This window comes from Panicum virgatum, chromosome 9N, assembly GCF_016808335.1.
Source record: "Panicum virgatum strain AP13 chromosome 9N, P.virgatum_v5, whole genome shotgun sequence".
NCBI classification, from domain to species: domain Eukaryota; kingdom Viridiplantae; phylum Streptophyta; class Magnoliopsida; order Poales; family Poaceae; genus Panicum; species Panicum virgatum.
Genome location: NC_053153.1, coordinates 18,235,941 through 18,258,185, shown reverse-complemented (window position 1 = coordinate 18,258,185; position 22,245 = coordinate 18,235,941). Strand labels below are relative to the sequence as shown.

The window sequence follows — 22,245 nt, the reverse complement described above, 5'->3', positions numbered from 1 at the left end:
TTCTGCCTATGATTTACTCTGCTTTACCTGGCTGTTTGTATCATACTGTACGAGGAGCTCTGTTTTGACAGCTAGGCTAGTTGCCTGACTGAGGTTTACTCCTATTTGGTGTAATATTCATATGCTTTCTGTTGGAATATAGGTGAATTGCCTACCTCTCCCTATCAGCATAAGTTTTTGGGTTAAACTGGTCGGTGCATGCAACTCAATATGGTATCAAAGCTAAATGTCTCGAGTTCGAATCCTGGTTAGCGCAATTAAATAAAATAATTGATGCTCGCTCCTATTCCACGTCTGAGGCTTGAGGGAGCCTCCACGTGAGGGAGGCTGTTGGAATATAGGTGAATTGCCCACCTCTCCCTATCAGCTTAAGCTTTTGGGTTGAACTGGTCTGTGCATGCAACTCAATACTTTCGAACCTAATCTCTCTTATCTTTTACCTCTTCTCTGTAAATGTTTAAGAATGGATGTTTCCATTTGCGAAATGGGAATTTCTGTAAGCCCAGTTTGGAAAAAAAAATAGAGTGAGATTAAGAGTAAAATGCATGAATAGCCATTATACTTGTTAGTGTGTTTCGGTTTGTCCATCGTATTTAAAAAAATACAAATCGTGGGCACTAAATTCAAAATTCATTTGACAATATCAATACGGTCATTCCGTCTGTAGCATACGCCATGTGGAGTTTTTTTTTGAGAAAAGTCAAATTTTCACTCTCGAATCATCGCAAAAGTCTGATTTTCAACCTTCAACTACAAAACCGAACAACATAGGTCATCCAACTGTCAAAACCGGGCAAATTTGGCCCTTGGGGTGGTTTTGAAGGTGGTTTTGCATTTTCTAAAAAATTAAATAAATCTAATTAGATTTAAAAAAATCAAAACTAATTCACTTTAAATCAGAAAAATATAAAACTAGTACCAAAATTTTTCTAAAAATGTAACCTATCTATTATTGCTCCATTTGAATCTTAGTTATTAAAAATATTAGACATAATTGCAAGTAGCCAAATATTATGAACATAAAAAAATTAGATCTGAATAGCTCACAAGTCATGTGACAATAGATCGGTTATATTTTTAGAAAACTTTTGATACCCATTTCATAATTTTTTGACTTAAAATGAATTACTTATAAATTTTTTAGTGTAAAATTAAATATTTTTTATTCTCACAAAATGGAAAACCATCTTCAAACCCACCCCAGGGGCCAAATTTGTCCGGTTTTGACAGTTGGATGGCCTATGTTGTCCGATTTCGTAGTTGAAGGTTGAAAATCGAACCTTTGCGATAGTTGGAGGGTGTAAACCGAACTTTTCCTTTTCTTTTTTGCAAATTGCTCCCTCTCATTTGAATTACTAGTCTATCAACCCGAGCTCCCGCACGGGCTAATTAGAATTAATATAAGAATAAGATCAATAATTATAATTATCTATCTCACGCCCCTTTTCATCTATTAAATATTCCAACACATACTCTAAAATATATATTTCCATTATTTAGTTACAATAGATTTCAACCTCCATTTGTATTCAATATATGTTTAGTTGAACTATTTGTTTGTGAACTGGTATTCTTATCTCTTCCATCATACATGAGTACATGACATATAGTGACATATATCGTGGGTAGTATTTTTATATAAATAATAATATAAATAATATATTAATAATGATAGAAATATTAATTTTAGAATTTTATATTGGTGCACTTTAATGTATTATTATAATTATATAGTTTAGATTCAGATTTATGAGTAATCTAACTTGTAATAATAATGACATAATTGGATAATTTATATGCAAATTTAGGGGGGTATTTGTATTATTTTTATAATGGCATAGGTGGGTAATTTACACAAAGATTAGGGGGTTATTTTAGATTTTTTATAATGGCAGAGGTGGGTAATTTATATACATGTTTAGGGGGTTACTTTAGTCTATTTTCATAATGGCAGAGGTGGGTAATTTATTAGGAAAGATAACAGATCCGATGGTTGTTATAATTAGACTTGTTGGATTGATGGCCGGATGTTTCTAATTTTTGTGAGAATTTATAGGATTTCTCTATTTTATCAGAGTGTCTACCTAGGATTCTAGGTGGCTTCACGTGAAGACTCCAAAAGAGCCTCCAATTAGTAATAGTAAGATTTGATAATCTTACTATCTAAATCAAGTACTAGTTGTGACATGCACCGCCGCTGCCGCCACCACCACAATGCTCCAATTCCACGGGGTGCTGAGCTCGATCCAAGAGCACTTCAACAATTTGTGCATACACATTACACAAGCTTGAACTGCGCAGCTACGACCTTACTATTTCTTAAAGCTCGGAAGCTTATTGCTTCCAGAATTTTGGTTCGAACTGTAGCACGAAGATGAATCGCTTCACTCTGCATTCCTTGGCGGTCAAAATTAAACAGGTTTAACCTCTACTTTTTACTGGTTTAACTCAAATAAGAGGGAGTAATTTGCAAAAAAGAACTTCACGTTGAATGCCACGTCATCCAAATACGTGTGGCTATAGAGGTAATGGCTGATAGAGTCAAACGACTTTAGTGGCAATTTACACTTTTCAAAATACAATGGCCAAATTGAAACACGCTAATAAGTATAATGGCTATTCAAACATTTTATACATTTTACTCTGAGATTAATTTAGACAGATAAAATTACCACAACACTAATCTATTCCCTCTGTTCTGAAATGTAAGAGATTCCGCTTTGACCTAAGTCAAAGTAGTCTAAGCCTGACCAAATTTATAGAAAAAGAATATTAACATCTAACACACCAAATAAGTAAAATTTGAAAATATATTTCAAAATGGATCTAATTATTTTCATTTGACATTCAAAATATTATTATTATTATTGTTTATAAATTTAGTCAAACTTAATAGTTTGATTTAGGACAAATTAAAATGGCTTACATTTCATAATGTAGGAAGTAACTCTTAAATAAGCATATTTTGGTAACAACTCCTCGTCCACAGACTAGAAGGTCCTCGCATGGTTTGGTCTAAGGAATAAAACTTTTTAAATATAACAAGTAGCTAGCTAGTTAGCAATTGGTGGTCCATGCATGATACGCATGAATAGTGTGTGTACACGCACTCCATTTCGTGCATGTGTTTCCTTGTCCTTAGCACTTGCAAGTTCACACCATGCAAGAGTAGTAGTACGTAGTTCATCAGGACAAGCGAGTAGACGTTCCCTGCATGCGTGGTCAAAGGAAGAGCCCAGGCACCTGTCAACACGAAGCGCGTGTACGGATGCCGGACGACACATCGTAGGAACAAGAACAAACCCCCCCCTCTGAATCTCTCTCTTCCAAACCTAATGCGCCATCAGCTACAGGTCGAAATGTGATATCCTCTCTGCTAATGCGTCATGAGGTAGAGCCGTAGAGCTAGGGTTCAGATAGTGAGAGAGTTGATGGGCAGGTTGCGGAGTGTCCTTACCGAGAGCTAGCTGCATGAATACCTCGGGCACGGTGCCACACGCAGGCAGAAGCATCCCCATGGAGGTACGCAACAATCTTTTATCGGATGCAAATTTTCCTAGGCACTCCCCCACCAGCTAGGGCCATGTTTGGTTAAAGTCTAATCACAATTTCACAAAAAGACGAATGTTCGCATGGAGTACTAAATGAAGTCTATTTGCAAAACCTTTTCAGAGATAAGTGTAACTTTTCGAGACGAATCTAATGACTCAAGTTTCATCATGATTGGCTACAGTGATGCTACAGTGACCACGCTCAATTATTCACTAATCATACAGTCAAAGGCCTCATTAGTTAGAGCAACTGCTACAGTACCATAGTTGTGGAGTTAATTTTGTAATTAGACTTTATTTAATACCCTTAATTGATGGTCAAAGTACCAAAAAATTATCCTCAAAATGTTTTCATCCCTCATCCAAACATGGCCTAGGGCACATCCTCCTCGAGCCACGAACAAAACTATCCATCCGTCCGTCCGTCACCTTTGGCTTTCACTTTTTTGTAAAGCAACGGGCTTTTAGCTAGGTTCACACTTTACTATATGCGTGTCATTTCCTTGTGTACGATCGACATTTTTGCATGCAACGCCGCAAGATGTGCGCTCGCATGCATCACGGCTTTTGCCACTGATGATCAAGACCAGACAGATTGAGGCATCAAGATCATCCGTCCCGTCCCCTGCTAGTAGTAGCTTGGTCATCTTTGGAACTGAACACGGTAGTAATAACAAGTTTCACGTTCCTGCAGAGATCCATGAATGAATGAACTACTCCACCGAGCAACTCTGATGGAGTGATGGCGTGAAGAAACTCGATGCAGGATCCCATAATAAGAATCATTAATAACTCAGCAGGTTATGATGATCTCTGCTGCAAATTCGCAGCCTCTGTACATGATGCAAAATCCAGCAGTAGCAGTGCGCGCGCACCAGCAGCGCGTACCAAAGCATAGCAGTCAAAAATGACAGGCAGACAGACAGACGGAAAGAAATAAAGATGCATGTCGATGATGGAGCGAGCGAGCGAGCCATGCATCTGCATCTGCATCTGCATCAGCTCTTTCTCTTTCGGCTTCTCGTCCTCTAGCGGGCGTTGCCTTGCGCCGGCGCCGGCGACCGTGCCGGCCCGGCCGCGAAAGCGAGTCGAAAAAGATTGGGAAAAAAGGCCATGAGAGAGGAAACTAGTAGGAGAGGGCGGCCGAGTCGCTACTCGCTAGGCAAGGCATGCACGAGAAGGGCGGCGCTTTATTAGGGGGCCACCGAGAACCCCGACCCATGGCCATGGACGATGGGGGACATGAGGGCTGCGATCGCAACGCGAGCGCTCTGCAGGCAGGTGCACGCATGCCGCTCGCGACCACCGGCGCCGCGACAAGGGATATGGAGCCGTCCTTAAACTAGCTAGCGCCTTCTGCCCTATCGATTGCCACCCTTCTTCTTCCTCGAGCTCTCTCTCTCGCCTTTACAAAATTAGTAGATATATTTTCCTCGCTCGATCGCTCCCATCAATCTGCCTTAAAAAATTACTCGCTCCCATCAATCTATCTGCCCTTAAAAAAATTGATTACCCCAACACAACCTCTCTCTCTCGCTCTCTCTCTCTCTCTCTCTAGAATGTTAAGGTGAGAGTATGCTTAAATTATTACTGAACTAGCTTAGTATGGGTGAAGCCAGGAATAGAAGCGGCAGCCGCAGTAGTAGTATAGTAGATTAAAATAGTGGAGCATGCATGGAAAGGGCGGGTACGTACGGTCAGGATCGTAGCAGGGAATTAGCAGGGCATGTTTGGATATTGCGGGCTGCCATTGGCTAACCAGGATAAAGAAGTTCATTGTATATGCCGGCATCTCAGTTCAACCACAAACGAGGAGATGGACACAAGACTCTTGGATGATAGGTTAGTTTAGAGCGAGATAAGGCTCACTTACCGAGCTTCTGTAGGTTAACTACGCCTAGTACGAAACTCAACTTACCTCCATACGTATGGGACAACCATTTTTTTTATCAGAAAAGGAAAATAACAATTGAATTAGTTGCACGAAACACAATGTTTAATTTGAAGGCCAGCAAGCATATTGTCACATTAACTCACCAGTTTAAAGCAGTAGTTGCGCCTTAGGCTAGTTTCAATAGGAGTTTCATAAAGATTTTCATGCATTAAATTCTATACGCCACATCAACATTTTTGATGACTTGGCATGATCATTACGAGGTGAGAGGAGAGAGTTTCACGAGATGAGAGGAGAGTTTCATCCCCATAAAACCCACATGGCACAATTACCTAGTTCTATGTTTTTTAAAACTGTGCAATGAAACTTGCACTGAGATTGGCCTTATATCAAGCTTTAGTCTAAGAGTATATCTCATTTTTTTAAAGATTACATATTACAACTTAAACACTCACAGAACTTTCTTTACCATTGAAAGTACAATGCCGATAAATTTAGAATATTCACTCACATGGGGAGTCGAATCCAGAACCTGAGGTGCTACCGAGACTCTTGTAACCAATAGCTACAAACCCTTTCACAAGACTGTCTCATTTCACATTCACATGCTTTCATCAAGTACTTCAATTGATATGTTATGGGTTCTCAACTTAAAGAAGAGGCCAGGTTAGTTTGGGAATCAGAAAACAAAACACAGTAAAAATGATCTCTCTCTCCCCCCCTCTCTCTCTCCTCTTCTTTGCGTGTTTGGTAAAACTTTACACAAAAAGACGAATGCACGCACGAAGTACTAAACGAAATTTATTTGCGAAATATTTTCATGGATGGGTGTAACTTTTCGAGACGAATCTAATGGGCCAAGTTCCATCATGATTGGCTACAGTGATGCTTTAGTAACCACCATCAAATCATTCTCTAATCATGCGATCAAAGACCTTATTAGCTACAGCATATACTACAGTACCATAGTTGTGAAGATTGTTTCATAATTAGACTTCGCCTAATACCTCTAATTAGTGGTCAAAGAGACGAAAAGTTTTCATGGAAATTTTTACATCCCTAACCAAACACGGCCATTGCTTCCGATATGATTACGCAACGAGAGTGGCGGCGGTGGCAGTAGTAGAGTAGCGCGACATGTGCAGTAGCTTCTTTGTACAATGCTGAGTTGCTGCCGTTTGGGCGGAGGCAGCCAGCAGTCTGCCGGATACCGGCAGCGTTGAGAAGGTATGGAGGTCATCGTTTAGGCTGGCAACGACGGACGGCGGCGGAGCAGCGGATAGCCTGGGGGCGGGGCTAGGAGGGTTTGTATGTCAAGGCTGACGTGCATGGTGCAGCTGGCATGGTTAATGCTTGCAACAATGCAGCAGCCAGCGTGGTGGCAGACTGGGGCCTGTTTTGTTTCTCTATCACAACTATCACACACAATTCTCGAGAAAAGAATCTCACATGCATGAAGTACTAAATGAAATTTATTTGCAAAACCTTTTCACGACGAATCTAATGACAGTAATTAATCGATGATTGACTACAGTGATGCTACAGTACCATCCTCCAGACGCGCGGTCAAAGGCCTCATTAGGTTCGTCTCGCGAAGTAGCGCAGGATTGTTGAGTTAATTTTGTAAATTGACTTTATTTAGTACCCCTAATTATTGATCAAAATTTTTGTGCGACTTGTGCTACTTCAAACCAAACAGGGCCCGGAGGCAGCCGGGGCCTCGGGGTTGGTGCTAGCAGGCAAATGTTAGCAAGGTTAAACAATCGGGCAGCCACCATGTTGCAAATAGTCAGAATATATAACCGTTTAAATAGCCTTATAAACAGTCAAAACGATTTTATACAACTAATCGATCAACACAGTTATCCATCGAGCACCATTTACACGCCGTATAAACAATGTAAACGGCCATGTAGTGAACAGAGCAGGTCTTGTGGGGCGTGTGGTAGCGTGGGTAACCGGCCGCAGTAGATAGTTTTGTTGTCATTGTGATACCAAAAAGTAGCGAGTGTGGTTGCTGTCATTGCTTTGTTGGCTTGTTGCCTGACCCCTCTCCGGCCATTTCACTACTATCTTTTTTCTTTATTTAACAGCAATTATTTGTAGCAATCTCTTTTTTCTAAGGATATTTGTAATGTAATATCTCAGTAACTGTTGAAGCATCCCGTGAAAGAGCCGTTACCGGCCCATTGGCTATTTACGTGCACCGATCAATCAACTTTTTGTGAACGCTTAAAGCAGCACGCAACTTCAATATGTCACTCCTTTTTTTCTCCCATAGATGCTGCTCAAATTTACACCACGTGCGAGCAGCACTGCACTCGCAGCCGGATCGCTCGACGCTGCGGTCAAGACCCAAAGAAGCAAAGTCTAACGCGGACTTTCTGCTCCCAGACACCCAAGCTGCCAAACACGTTCACACAGCCAAACGAAGACACGGGCTCATGGAGGCGCACAGTGCCGCACCTGAAAGTGCCGCTAGATTTCTTTCTTTCTAGCAAACACCTCTGTGCGTGGCAGGTACGCCACAGCTGCTAACCCTACAACACACCACACTGCCACAGCGCTAGTGCTATGCCTAACACATACAGGTCCCAGTCCCAGCGACGCAATTATAGAAAAGCACGCAGCGTCCATCCGCCCACGTTACTCCGAGCAGCAGCGGCGTTCGGTCACAGAGAGGGGAGAGGAACAGCGTCGAGCGGCAGGCAGCAGGGCATGGCATGCAGCCGTCTCCGATGCCCTGCCCTTGGCTGCCGCGGGCTAGACTCTGCACTGCAACAGCGCACAAGGGAGGAGAGGGGCGCAGGAAGAAAAGGTGACAGACAAACAGGGGCGCAATCATGGCCACCACCCACACAGGGCGATTCCCACCCGCGGGAACGCAACAAGCGCAAGCGTCCGCGGCCCCATTTCCTTCTCCTCTCTCTCACCTGCACGCCTCCCGCTTCCTTTCTCGGGCGACGTGACATTCCCCTTCCCCTCTCAGATTCTCTCTCATACATAGCGGTGGCGTTTTTTCAATCAGCCCAATAACATAGTAGTAGCAGATAGCACCACGGCATCACATAATGGAAGAAAGAAGAATTAGCCCAGCTTGCAAGACGACCACAAGGCGACGACCGGCGCCGTGACAAAGCTTTGCGGCTTATAAAAACGCACATGCCCAAGACCACCCCCATCAAACAACAAACCCCACACGCACCCGGCGAAGTAGACAGACACACACAGATACACAAACGGAAACTCAGAGGAGCTGCTGCTGTTCCTGAGCTGCTCGGCTCGTCTCAGCCATCATGGGGGTGCAGAGCAGCGACGGCCAGGTGATGTTCTCCTCCATCGCGCTGCTGCAGCAGCGGTTCAGGAAGCTGGAGAGGATCAGGGAGAAGCGGGAGGAGAGGCTCCTCCACGTGCTCGCTCCCCGCCCCGCCGCTGCCCCGAGGGAGACGCCGGTCAAGTGGTTCTTCCACCCGGAGCTGCTCTACCCGTGCAGGCCGCTGCGCGACACCGCTGCCGTCACCTTATTCCCAGCCGTGCCGACCACTGCCAGTGAATGCAAAACCTTCCAGCTCCGCGGCGACCCCATCGCGGTGGAGCTGTGGCCTAGTAAGATCTACAACTACAAGCATGTCTCTGGCGAAGTCGACGTCGACACCTCACTGCACCTCTAGACTGCTGTGCTGCTACTGCTACTGGAAAAATGTTGCAATGCCCTAAGCTGATGTTAACCTTGCCAGTCTCATCGCTCGTAGGAGTTGCTCTCGCTGTTTTTGTGCTAGCCTACTACTATGTTTTTCTCTTCTGTTGTAACAAGGGGTATTAGGAGGGGTGATGGGGAGCTGTAATTATTACCCGTAGTACCGATGGTCTTGGAGTTGTTTTCTTGTCACCTTCGCGCACTAGAACTGCTTGCATCTTCCAATTCGGCACTGTTGTCATCCGAGCATGAGAGTATTTCTGCAGGGCAGCCATTCTCTGTAATGTCTGGACACTCGTCATCATCGCTGTTGGACGAATCGCCACAGTCTTTCTTCTTCCGTTTGATGATCTTCTTGGAAATCAGACGGTTCACTCCCTTGTCGTCAACATCTACACATTCACTGCTTATTGGCTTGAACAGGACCTTACCCACCTTCCTTGCATTACCTTCCAGTATCTGCAAGAGAGGCCAGGTAAGTTAGAAAGGCTGTAAACATGGCTACAGAAATGAAAATAATTGATCTATCACTCTACAATAATGATAGAAAAGACAATGGTCCAATGCTATGGGTTCCTAGAACTGCAATATTTCATGTACAATGCAACAGTCTTTTGGAAATGGGAATTGCATCGACTAATTAAAGTATTGTGCAAGGCCAAATTTACTTTTTGTGCTTCAATCTAGCAGTATTTTTTTCATCAGTTAGTTTTTGTGCTTCAATTTTTTCCTCTAGTTTCAAATAAGAACAAGCCAGTACAAATAGCAAAGATACAAGAGCAGTAGTACATCATCTAAGTGGAGAGTGCACGTGTCTCAGTAACCTTCTGAATATTTTGTAATTTAATATGCACAATCAAGGTAGGTTCTTACTTCTCGGTATGATAAAAATCCTAAATGAATGTGTCCAATCAAGCTCCTTCTGAAAATTTATTAGAGACAAAAAACTCCTAGGAAACACTTCCTTAACTACATGGGAAAATGCTTCTAGTGAGAGTTCTTTTAACTTCTAACAAACATGTTTAGGGCACTGCATTTAACAAAGACCAAGTGCAGCTTTAAGTAGAACCTTTCATAGTTATGATCTCCAAATATCAGCTACAGTAGCAAGTTTCTAGTGGCACAATTCTAGTGGTAACAAGATAATCTCATAATACTAGCTAAACTGCAGTACTCAAAGGCCTGGTGCCAGAACTCTGAGCAAACAGAGTACTGGATTGTGACAATTACCTCAAGTTCATAAGCTTGAGTTTTTTCTCTATCATCTTGGCGATCAGAACCTTCCTCCTGATATTCACCATTTTCTTCTCTATAATCCTTTTCAAGAATCACAAGCATTTTTGCACCCTCTTCTGGAATATAGCCAAAAGATTCACAGACAAAACCAGATACCGTTTCATACTGATGGCCCTGCATTCCAAGTGTCTCAGGATATCAATCAATCTAAAAGAAAGAGACATGGGAAAACCAGGTAGCCACCATATGATGACTGCCAAGGGCATATTTTACTAAATAAGAACATTTGAGAATATCTATATTGACCTAAATATGATGTCTACATTATCATCGAAAAATACATCCATAATGCTATATCTGTATTACATTCTATGAATACAATCTATTCGAACATGAAGGTTGCATACCAATGACCAATTGACCTCCCATGTCCAGCATCCAAAATAAACATTTTTATGACGAAGGGCAAACATAGCAACTGTAGATAAACCAAGGCACGCATAGTAACTGTAGAGTAACAATACCTCTGGTATTTTAATACCAAGTTCTTCAGATAGTTGATCTATTGATGTATTTGCATCAACATGAAATGTTCCATCTTCCTGCCTTACTATGTAACCTGTTTTCTTCTGGATTTCCTCCTGAAAGGGCAAAAGATAGCATAGCAGAAGGAATTGAGAGACTGCCAAAGCAACTAGAAAACCAGTTTGTTACATGGACAAATCCATTGTTCTGAGTTCTGACTTTTGTGTTTTGATTATGATGCAGAAAACAGGTGGGAAGCAGCTGCTTCCAGATTAAACTTGGAGTTACAACATTAAATCTGTGACAGTTTCAATATCAAACTAATGCTTGTTAGAGTATATTTGGTAGTTTAGATATTGTATCCGGACTGCCATACATATCCGGTGGGGTTGTCTTGCACCCCAAGTCTTGTACTCTTATATATACCAGTCGAGGACTCAAGCTAATACAATCATCCATTACACCAATTCCATCTCTCTACAATGCTAATTAGCCAGGTTATGGCCAACTCAGTGTGAATCTTCAAAAGTACAATTAATTTCCAGCATACCATATCTCTCAATATAGATTCAGGATACTGGATAATTCCCAGTTGATTTCCTACAAACCAGCGCTGGCCAGTAACCAAACCAGTTCTGGCTTATGAAACAACGACTCAAACTTCCAAGAAAATTCAAGGATATGGATACCAAGAGAACAAAAGTTAGCAACAGTCCTGTTTGGAAGCTGACAATACAACAGTCCTCACTGCATGTCTCTTTTCAGGTTTTGTTCTCATTTGAGACATCTTGAGACTGAAAGAATTAAGTCCTGATGGTAAATTAGAATAATCAGTTAGTAGTGCCTGTGTGCACTTTGTCCTTGGGTGGTTCGTGCCTACATGCACCTTATCACCAATTATGCTTTTAGTTATTTTCTATTTTAGTTATTTTGCTTAGCCACCAAGCTACCTCTTGGTTGTCTGCCTATATATGTACCCAAACTGCCTTTGTGGCATGGTTGAGAAATGGAAAACTTGTCATTTGGGCCAACAAGGTTATCAGCATTGATATTTGTTACAAAACTACCAATATAATTTGAGAACACATCCCTAGAAGGATTCATACTCTACTTGTGCCTTTTCAACCACACATCCCTAGGAGGGTTGCAACAGGCTTGGCAAGCTAACATGAAAACCCAACCACTCATATGAACCAAGAGAAAACCGCTGGGGCATAAAAGAAAATGGTGTGGTCTTTGCCATAGTACACTGGAATTCTAGAAGTTTTTCCCTTCATGGTAGCTCATGTTGTGTTATGTCTCTAGCTACCCCACCTCAACGGGAGTTGGGACTTGCTTCTGGAAAATTTGAAAAATGGTAAGACCACACCTAAGAGATCCAGCAGCAAAATTTGACCCATGTGATTTGCCTTAGTTTTTTTGTTTGGCATGGCTCAAGTGTATTTCGTCTGCTCAATTTCCTAAGTTATTATGAGAGACGTTTCTTGATAAGAACATTAGTTGCAAAGAGTAAAGGGATAAGTGAAAAAGAAATGGATATCCTTATAAAAGTATATATAAATGCCAAAAAAAGCATGTAGATGAATGGCACCGAACATCTGCTTGCAAAATTTGAGCAGAAACATTCCTGAAATAATCACCTTTGAATCATTCTCGTCAAAGATTTCACCAACTATTTCTTCCACCACATCTTCCAGTGTTACAATCTGCATATTTTTTTTTACCAAAGGTCAGAAAGCAGTTCCAATGTAATGGGAAACATATGAAATTTACAAGCTATTCTTGATCAACATTTTCAGAGCACAATAGGACTTAATTGCTGCAAGTGGTTGCATAGATATCCCTGCATGAAAGGGTAATTGCTCCAAGATTGTATCTAACAGACGGCACATGTAAGACAAAGGAACTTCATGAGTAGTAGCTGAAATATGGGATTGTTCTTTAATTTCCAATCCTTTACTACTGAGCATGAGTCGTGTGAGAAAAGTAGCTTAAAGAATTATCTTTACAGTTGCAAATGCAATAAAAATATGATCATTACCAATCAACTACTGCCAAAAAATATAACTTGTCGAACAAATCATGAGACCCTATGAATGTTCTGTAACTGTGGAGCACATAATACAAACAGAAAGAAAACATTAATTATTCAGTTTTTACAATTTTCTAGTGGAGCATATTGGAGCACACCAAGGAAACTAGTTAGGATATATGTTATTATAACATATGTTATAGATGTTAGTACACATAACTACTGCAGAGGAAGGGCAGAACAATGACTTAAAAGTCTCAGGATACTTGAAGTGGGAAGAAGACTACAGAATGGCATAAGAGAGCTCAGGACTATCAGGCTAGTTCTGTTATGGGTGGCCGGAGGACAGCCCATCTATCCTTCATAAAGAGAGATAAGTTCAGGAGAGAGAGATTAGATTAGTTAATTGGTTTGTTAGGATAATTATCAAGTTGTTAGGAGCCAGCTCTATATATACAGAGGTATGGCAGTCATTTGGGAGGAAGCAATCAATGAAGAACTATCAAGCCAACTCCATCCGGCTATCTTCCTGGCAGTGTTTACCCTAATGAACTATGGTTCCTATCAAGTCCCTTCTTGAGAGCAATTGAGATTGCGTGGAATAATAGACAAATTAGGGTATACAATACATGTACATGTATATAGGCAGCCCTGGGAGATGTTTATAGAATCACAAGCAATCAAGGAATAACCTGCCTATCCTAACCAACAAGGCACGACAGGGTGCAGGCCCACCACGCACACATCACAATATGTCTAACACTTCTTAGTTCTTTAAAGAAGAAGGTATGCTATCCCTTTTCAAGGGGTTGGCTTGACTCCTACAGTACACAGCAAGATCACCCTAAGCATCAGATCACATGCTTGCTTTACACAAATGGCTATTTTTGGAATCAAAATATCAACTACTGAATAGCATCCAGTAATGATTAGCCAGACTATCAAATGACAAAGCTACAATTTAAAACTACCACCAAAACTGATTTGATTTAACAGTGTTGAACCTCACTGTATGTCATCAGTGCAAACGATTAATTTAAAGTCTCATCGAGCAACTAGCCATGTTAGACGAAATTGGTAAGTAGAATATCAACAACTACTGACTTTTGTTCATTTTGTAAAAAGCATAAAGTATAAACGATGGGTTTCATAGGGACATACACCAATAGTTCCACCATATTCATTGAGGACGACAGCCATATGAACCTGCCTGATCCGGAATTCTCTTAATAGGTTCCAAACCGACATTGAATCTGCCAAATGAAACAAGTTATATTTTACAATTATGACATGTGTAGATGGGAGAAAATATAAGGAAGCATGAGCAATTAAATTGATTGTTGAGATAGCTATAAATTCATTGGAAAACATTAGATTCTGTAAAATGCCAACAGATGCCCTGTTTTGAGTTTATCATGAGACCTGCTTTCAAAAACATTGTTAATAATTACCTGGAACAAAGTATGTAGGCATATGTGCGATTTCCTTAACAGTGATTTCCTTCAACTTTTCAACCTTCAATAGCAAAATGCATCTTTAATTTTATTTTTCTTTAGAAAATACATCATCAAAGCAAATAAGAGTCACTGTGATTAAGTTTCTACGTGAAATGGAAAACAGGAGGCAGACCTCTTCAACGTATTCAAGCATGTCCATTGCATATGCGATTCCAACGATATTATCTATGCGCTCCTCAAAAACAGGTACTCTGGAAATAATAAATAGCAGATGTCAATCACAAGACTTGAAAATACATGTGTCAAGTCATAGCTGGCAATACCTAGAGTACTGATGAGTTTCCCACAGATTTTTGAAATCAATAAGTGTTGCGATAGCATCAATTGCAACTACATCCACCAAAGGAGTCATTACTTCCCTCACATGAGTATCTTTAATTTCCAGGACATTCTCGATCATATCCTGTTAAAAGACTCAGGTGTTGATTTTTAGCTGATCAAGAATAGCTAGAAAAGCATCCTGCACAAGCAGGTATTAATCAGGAATTCATAATAGTGTAACACAGTAATAGGTTCTAGGCACATAAATAATGTATATCATGCCTTTCTTTTTTTTGTGTGTGTATTTGCGCTGGGGTGGATAATAGATACTAGACTAAATCACATAAAACTATATATAGATTGGCAAAACTATCACAAAATAGTATCTGTTTTATCTTCGTTTCATTTTCATTATAAACCTTGGCACTATTGCTCTTTGTACAGTTTTACCCTGTTTTTCTTTCCATCTTCATATTAATATATATACCACAGTAAGCACTACCCTAGCTGTTCTCGCTAAAAAACTATCATAAAACTTCCTTTTTTTTCAGAATGTATCACAGAACTACAGATGTAGTGAGCATTTCTTCACGAAACTTTAACAATTTGTATCACAAAAGTACAAATTTAGTATATTTATGTATCCCAATACTACAGATTTTTTCATCAGCTAAAATTTTAGATAGTGATAAGTTGATCTTAAAGAGTCGCCTAGGCAACAAGGTGTAACTAGGCACTTGTGGCAACCTAGATATGCCTTGTCACCTAGCACCCCCCCCCCCCCCCTAGGTGATATGGCATACCAAAATCTTTACAGGATCCTTTACTCCCTTAGGAACCTTGAAGTTGGCGCACAAACTGCAGCTCTACATTGCAATTTCTCAATTCTCGTTTTGTGATACTCACATAAAACTATACTGTTACAATCACAGTTGTCCCTAGGAATGATTAAGATGGAAAGTTATGCAGAATGGCTGTCTCTAATTGAAGTACAAATTAACTAGAATGTTGCCTGCAGGGGCTTCAACAAGTGGCATCGCCACTGAAAGGTTCTCCAGGACTCAAAAATATCTGTCCTAAATAACAGTCGCTAAAGTGTGGGAACAAATATCAAGATGCAAAGTCCGAGTGTGCAACAGTATGATCTAAAAGTTCATAAAAGTGGAGTGGAATTCACTTTCAAATTTATGGATTAATGTGACCACATGGTGCACAGACATTAATGTGACCACATGGGCACATGGTGTACAGGCATTAATCTAGACCTCACTCTATTTAAGGAGGTATTCAGGTCTGAAAAGAATGACAAAAAAACGTACGTGAAAGGTTCTGTAGAATGTACAGGACAACAAAGTATTGCAGTGACATACACACTAAGGGGCCGTTTAGTTCCCAAAATGAAAATTTTTAGATGTCAAATCAACTGTTTGACCAGATGCCGGGAGGGCTTTTCGGACACTAATTAAAAAACTAATTTCAGAACTCACTTGGAAACCGCGAGACTAACTTTTTGAGGCCTTTGACCGCATCATTAGCACATGTGGGTTACTGTAGCACTTATGGCTAATCATGCACTAATTAGGTTGAAAAGATTCGTCTCGCCGTGTACATCCAAACTGTGCAATTAGTTTTGTTGTTTACCATCATTTAATGCTCCATGCATGTGTCCAAAGGGGGAGGTAAAAAATTTTGGCTCAAATATTTTGGGAACTAAACGGCCCCTAATACATAAAGGATAAAATAGAAAACATGCAACACGATATATGAGCAGCTTTACATAGTATATTATAATCCAACCTGTTCATCTTCTGCAATTGCACCACTCAACTCCGCTCCTCGTAACATCAATTTCAGTTCATCTTCAGTAACATATGGTTCACTGAGGAAATAATTGTATATGATGGACAAGATTCAGAACTGGTTTTTGAGAAGCATATGTCCACCACAGTAACAGCTTGAAATTTCGTCAAGAATTTAAATATGAAAAAAATACATCCTTATCTATAAAGAGAAATATGTTTTAATTGACAAGCTGATCAACAAAGAGATAAATATGTGTACCTTCTCCCTTTCAGGCCTAGAATCTTAAGCATTCCCATGGACAGAAAAGTAACAATCCGCCCAACTGGATACAGGATCAGCGAAAGCCATGCAACTGGTCTGGCATATCCCAACAAATACACAATATTCAATACACTGTTAATAAAAAAACGTTGGAAACTAAGTTATACTTGATTTCTCTCACCTTACCACAAACCTAGCAACCTCTGTGGCATTATGGACTGCAACACTTTTGGGGGTAATTTCTGTAAGAAGTAAAATGGCAACCTGAAAGGGGGATCCATAGTTAGATAGATTATTACAGAATACTTTATACAAGAGTAGAACTATAGAAGACTGGCATGAGACAAAGGACATACAGTCATGACGCCTGTTGCTGCACTAACACCTGCTTCACCAAACATTGCTGTTGCTGCATCAGTAACAATTGCAGTTGCGCCAATGTTGACCACACTATCTAATACAAAATATGCCAGATCAGAATAAAAAATACAAATTAAGGTTAGTAAAATAAAACTAAAATTAGTGATGCAGAACTTAGGAATGCAAGGATTACGTTGTGCCAATGAGAATGGTTGTCAGGAAGCGAGTAACATCACTTCGGAGCATTTTGAAAACACCATTCTCAGGTTCCTTTTCAGCTAGTTCACGAACCTGATGGAAGAAAAAGCCAGCATACAATCACTTAGTTTATGAAAAGTGTACCCATCAGCAAGAAAGAAAGGTTTGAGAACAGTGTTCTAAAAATTCCCCCATGCGAGTATCAGCCTAGCAGGGTGGCGCCTTATTGCCTTAATTCCTGAATTGAGAATAACTTGCAATTTGGTGCAAGGCAGGATGGTAATCATGTACAAGCCATACAAATGCCATCAGCTATCATTGTACCACCTCCAATCCACTGCCTGCCGCCTGGTCATGTAAGTTGATTGCATAATCATCCAGGTGTAATGAGCATAATAGCTCATACAAGGTGCTGGTGAGACACTACCCTAGACGATCACCTATCTGGAACTCCATCACTACTGTCCATCCCTCCCTCTCTGCACCACACTGGCACCAAACAGCCCACCTAAGTCTTCAAAATCTGTCACTACCCTACCTCTGTACCTAGGAAACTAAACTAATTGCAAAACGAGCAGAATAAAACTATGAACCATTTCGAGTCGGCACGCTAATTGCTATGCTAATAACAGAATGTCAGAAAATGGGTCTCGGCAGACTTGTTGCATTTACTTTCCAAGGCCATAGCGTCGTGATAGAGGTCTCCGCCATGGAGAAGAAGGCAGAGAGGCCGAGCAGCGCGGCCAGGACCAGGCCCTGCTCCCTGATCAGCTGCAGAACCTGCAGCACCCTGGGCCACCCCCCGTGCAGCGCCAACCCTCCGAACCCTGCGGCCGCCTCCGCCGCCCCCGGCGCCGCGGCCCCCGCTCCCGCCGCGGCCCCCACGGCCATTGCCCGGCGGCACCAAGCCGCCGCGAGCGCCCCGCACGCCACCGCCACCGCTACCCTCCTCACGGCCGCAGCCACCGCCCTGACCCAGCCATCCTCCTCCACCCCCGGTGGGGAAGCAGCGGCCGTCACCGGCACGGGCAGCGCGGAGACGGGGGCCAGAGGGCGGGGGCCCACGCGGGCGCAGTATCGGCGGAGCGGGACGTGCGGGGAGGAGGCGGTGTCGCGGAAGGGCGGCTTGGTGGGCGCGCGGAGGGACTGGAATTGGAACCGCGGGAGCCTGCCGCCGCCCAGCAGCAGCGAGGTCGCGGCGGGCATGGCGCTCCCCGACGGCGGCTGTGGCGGCGCGGGAGCGGGGGGAACTGGGACTATCCGACTAGGCGACGGGAGGGGCGGTGGGTGGTGGGTGCGTTAGAGGGGAGGAGAAGGGGGGAAGATACCCCACCGGAGAGGGAGGTCGGGGCGTGGCCGCGTGGGGCGGCCGGTGCGTGCACGAGCAGAAGAGTCAAGCCAACGGCCCGGGTGGGCCCCACCAGCTGCCATCAACAACGCGCCTTCTCTGTCCATTACGAAAGAAACAATGAGTGAAAAGTATTTTGGGCCGGCCAAAACTAGAGAGGATTCACTATTTGACATCATTAATTTTCAAAAGAAAAATTATTTGACATCACCAAATAATTTTGGTCCTTTCTTATTCTCTACAGTTTCGTTCCTTGTCTGGCCACGATTTTATCTTTCATTCTCAAGTTGACACTGTGTTCATTTTTCCATCCATCCACCGATAAATGGTATGTGAAAAAACTATTTTACCCATTTGAAGGATGTGGGTCCCACCGCAGCTATCTTTTCACATACCACTTAAATTTAATAATGTATGGAAAAATAGATGGAGTGTCAAATTAGGGGGTGAAAGTTGAAATCGTGGTCGCGGGACGAAATTTTTTTGAGGACTAAGAAAGGATCCAGTGACTTTAGTGGCGTCTAATAAGGAATTCTCTTGCAAAACTAAGAGAGTGTTTGGATCCAGAGATTAATTTTAGGTCGGGTCACATCTGATGTTTGATGCTAATTAGAAGACTAAGCATAAATTAATTATAAAATAAATTGCATAAACCAGAGCAAATTCACAAGATGAATCTATTAAGGACAGTTCATTTCCCTCTAAGAGCTAATAAGAATAATAGTCACTTTATTTTCTTCCTGCATATGCCTCCTCATCCATACGAAAACGGCCCTTGTCAACGCCACGGGAACGGGATCCCCTGGACTTGAATAAATTAAGGCTAAATGGGCTAAAATGTCCTCCCAACCCATCATCAACAATGGGCTGAACTAGGGCACCAACACGAGGTCTCTCCCAAAGATGTCGAGACTAGGGGAGGCTGCGCATCTCCCAGAGCCGGAGTGATTCCTTCATCGAGAAGGATTCGCCTGATGGTGCATTTAATGCATCCATTTTGCTGTTGCCAGGTCGGGCCCAAGGACGACGTGCCTTCCTTGTAAAACAACGTGATTGCAGGGGAGGTGTGCCTATAGACGGCGTTGTGATCGGGTAAGGGAGAGCCCCCCTGCCCCGCCCATGTCACATTGTATAATTAGGCGATGGATGGTGGGGTGGCCCCGCTAATGCCACCTCCCATCGCCTCAAGCAGGCGTGGAAAGGAGCAGCCACCACCTCGGGCCAACGCACAAGAAAAGGTCCCGGGATGATGTAAGAACCCTAGGAAGATCCTAGAGCATTCCGGAGTCCCTCGAGGAACGACCCTGGGCTACGGCGGTCCTAGCCCATAGACTAGGGCCCTGTCCAGTGGGCAGGCGCCACTTGCAGGCCGACACCCCCCATAAGGTGCTCGCGTTCACACCTAAGATGGTAAGCCCCGTAGCCCTATTACAGAACAAGTCTTTGTTCCTACACATTTGTCCCCGTTACAATTAGACCTGGGACCAATAAAGTCTTTTGTCCCGGGTGTAAAATCTAGAACCGGCAGGAGGCAAAAAAAATCTTTTATCCCGGATAGTCATTTCAACTGGGACTAAATAGCCCCCTTTAGTCCCGGGTGGGGTTACCAGCCGGGACTAAAATAGTCCCGGCTGGTAACCCCACCCGGGACTAAAGGGGGCTATTTAGTCCCGAGTCCAGCATCCAACCGGGACAAAATATGGCGACGCCGACTCGGGTGGATTTATTTATCTCGAGCTCCCTCTCTCTCTTCCTCTCACCCTTATCTCTTTCTCTCAGACTCCGACATCTCTCACCATTAGCTTCTTCCCTCCCTCCTGTCCCTCCATGGCCGGCGAGGCCTAGCGCGCGGGGCCGGCGAGCCACTGCCGCCAGCGGGGCTGGAGAGCCGCAGCACGGGCATGGGCCGCAGCCAGCGGGGCCGGCGAGCCGCCGCGCGGGCCCAGGCCGCCGCCAGCGGGTGGCCGGCGAGGCCTAGCGCGCGGGGCCGGCGAGCCCCCGCCGCCAGGTACCGGCAGGTACGCTGGTGGGCTCGTGGGCGGCTGGCGAGCCTCTGCCGCCGCGGGAGGCCAGGTCGCCGACGGGGAAGGATGCAGGCCGCCGAGCGCCGCGCGCGGCCATGGGCCGGCCAGTTGCCACCGCCGCGCAAGGAGACCGGCGGGAGGACGCCTGGGGAGCCGCCACCGCAGCGCCTGGCGAGAGCAAGATTGGCGATGAGCTTTGTTGGTGAATTTTTTTTTGTTTGTGAATCTTTGTGTATGTGAATAAATCAATTTTAGATCTGTGAGATAACATGTGCTTTGTTGTGATGGTCATGTGAGTTAAGCGTATTGCTTGTGAGATAACATGTGCTCTGTTAGATCTTTGTGTATGTGATGGTTAATTTTAGATCTTGATTTTGAGATTGCAATTTTGGATGATTTTTTTAGATTTGGAGAACTAGCTCCCGAGTGCAAATGCGGGAGCTAGCGATCTGATTTTTTTGTTTGTTTGTGAAAAATAGCTTTTATCCCGGTTCAATAGTCATTGGGAAAAAAGATTCTTGCAGTTGTCCCGGCTGGACTGTCCCGGTTGAAAAACCAGGATAAAAGGCAGTTGGGAACCGGTACTAAATAGCTGTTCTGTAGTAGTGTAGGGCCCACGGGGAAGGCAATAAATAGAATAGATGAGCAATATGTAAAGGGGTCGGCTCCCACTCGACTGATGAATGCAACTACCAACACCACGAAAGACGTAGGGTGTTACGTTCACAGCAACCTGAATCTATCTAAACCACCTTGTCTCCCAACCGTCACTCGGACAGAATCCTATTGCATGTTACACCTTTGGCCAAATCTCTAAACCGAGTTTCCATGAATCCTTACTTGCGATACTTACCCACCGTCAGCCACTTAATCTACTTCTGAAGGACAGTCTATAGGGGTGTCAAGCAAACTACTTCTATGGTAGAGTTGGTAAGAGGTGACTAGCTGCATGATTCTTGCACTTCCTTGATGTTTTTTATGGTCAACGGAGGGGAGAGAATCCCCCACTTGCTTCATTTATTCATGGCCCAACACGGCCTTTAAGATGATAAGACATGTTTGCATTACATAGTTCGAGCATGTTCATGAGTTTTTCTAAAATCTACTCTCTAAATTATCATTTGGAGAGTCATTTGAGTAAAAAATATTTTTCATATCTTTGTATTTTCCAACAGCTTTTTTATATCTTATGTGTAATTTAAAGATCCATCCTTGCTCTCCATCTTTGGTTAGCATGAAATCCGGAATGAAGGGTATCTATATTTGGATATTTAAGTGAAGAGGTTGTTAGAGGGTAATTTTTTATCAAAATCTCTATTTCTATAAATTAGAGAAGATATAAAGAGTCGCTTGAAGATGTTAGGATAGAACACCAAGAGTCGCTTAGCCCTCTTTCTTTGCTTGGCAATCGTCCAGCCCATAGTCTGGCTTCGCTCTTGCACCCTTGACGGAAGACGACGCCGTTCTTTGTTTCCAGAGGTGCCAGCAGCAGAGTACAACGAACGTACCGAAGTGAGCAGCTGGGATATGTGAAGGCC

General features: G+C 43.0%; 2 protein-coding genes across 2 annotated transcripts; one reads left to right on the top strand and one right to left on the bottom strand.

Annotated features, from left to right (window-relative positions):
• Nucleotides 1-8,483: 8,483 nt before the first annotated feature.
• Nucleotides 8,484-18,672, bottom strand: LOC120687840 (DUF21 domain-containing protein At1g55930, chloroplastic-like). Its single transcript, XM_039969912.1, has 14 exons — nucleotides 18,008-18,672; nucleotides 17,331-17,428; nucleotides 17,134-17,227; nucleotides 16,959-17,041; nucleotides 16,775-16,873; nucleotides 16,511-16,592; nucleotides 14,716-14,855; nucleotides 14,565-14,643; nucleotides 14,387-14,450; nucleotides 14,097-14,188; nucleotides 12,544-12,609; nucleotides 10,903-11,019; nucleotides 10,373-10,552; nucleotides 8,484-9,601 (listed from the first exon to the last, which is right to left on the bottom strand). The coding sequence occupies exons 1-14, from the start codon at nucleotides 18,539-18,541 to the stop codon at nucleotides 9,332-9,334; spliced, it is 1,998 nt and encodes a 665-aa protein (XP_039825846.1). The 5' UTR covers nucleotides 18,542-18,672; the 3' UTR covers nucleotides 8,484-9,331.
• LOC120687841 lies at nucleotides 8,555-9,516 on the top strand. Its single transcript, XM_039969913.1, has one exon. It carries the CDS (start codon nucleotides 8,742-8,744, stop codon nucleotides 9,114-9,116), a length of 375 nt encoding a protein of 124 aa, XP_039825847.1. The 5' UTR covers nucleotides 8,555-8,741; the 3' UTR covers nucleotides 9,117-9,516.
• Nucleotides 18,673-22,245: the final 3,573 nt, after the last annotated feature.

What these genes read in the sequence shown, in the direction of transcription:
- LOC120687840 (XM_039969912.1), bottom strand. Translation starts at nt 18,541, where the DNA reads ATGCCCGCCGCGACCTCGCTGCTGCTGGGCGGCGGCAGGCTCCCGCGG. An exon ending in CAATTGCAGAAGATGAACAG is followed by an intron (nt 14,856 to 16,510) that starts GTTGGATTATAA and finishes GTCTTTTAACAG; the next exon opens with GATATGATCGAGAATGTCCT. An exon ending in GCCTACATACTTTGTTCCAG is followed by an intron (nt 14,189 to 14,386) that starts GTAATTATTAAC and finishes TTCATTTGGCAG; the next exon opens with ATTCAATGTCGGTTTGGAAC.
- LOC120687841 (XM_039969913.1), top strand. Translation starts at nt 8,742, where the DNA reads ATGGGGGTGCAGAGCAGCGACGGCCAGGTGATGTTCTCCTCCATCGCG.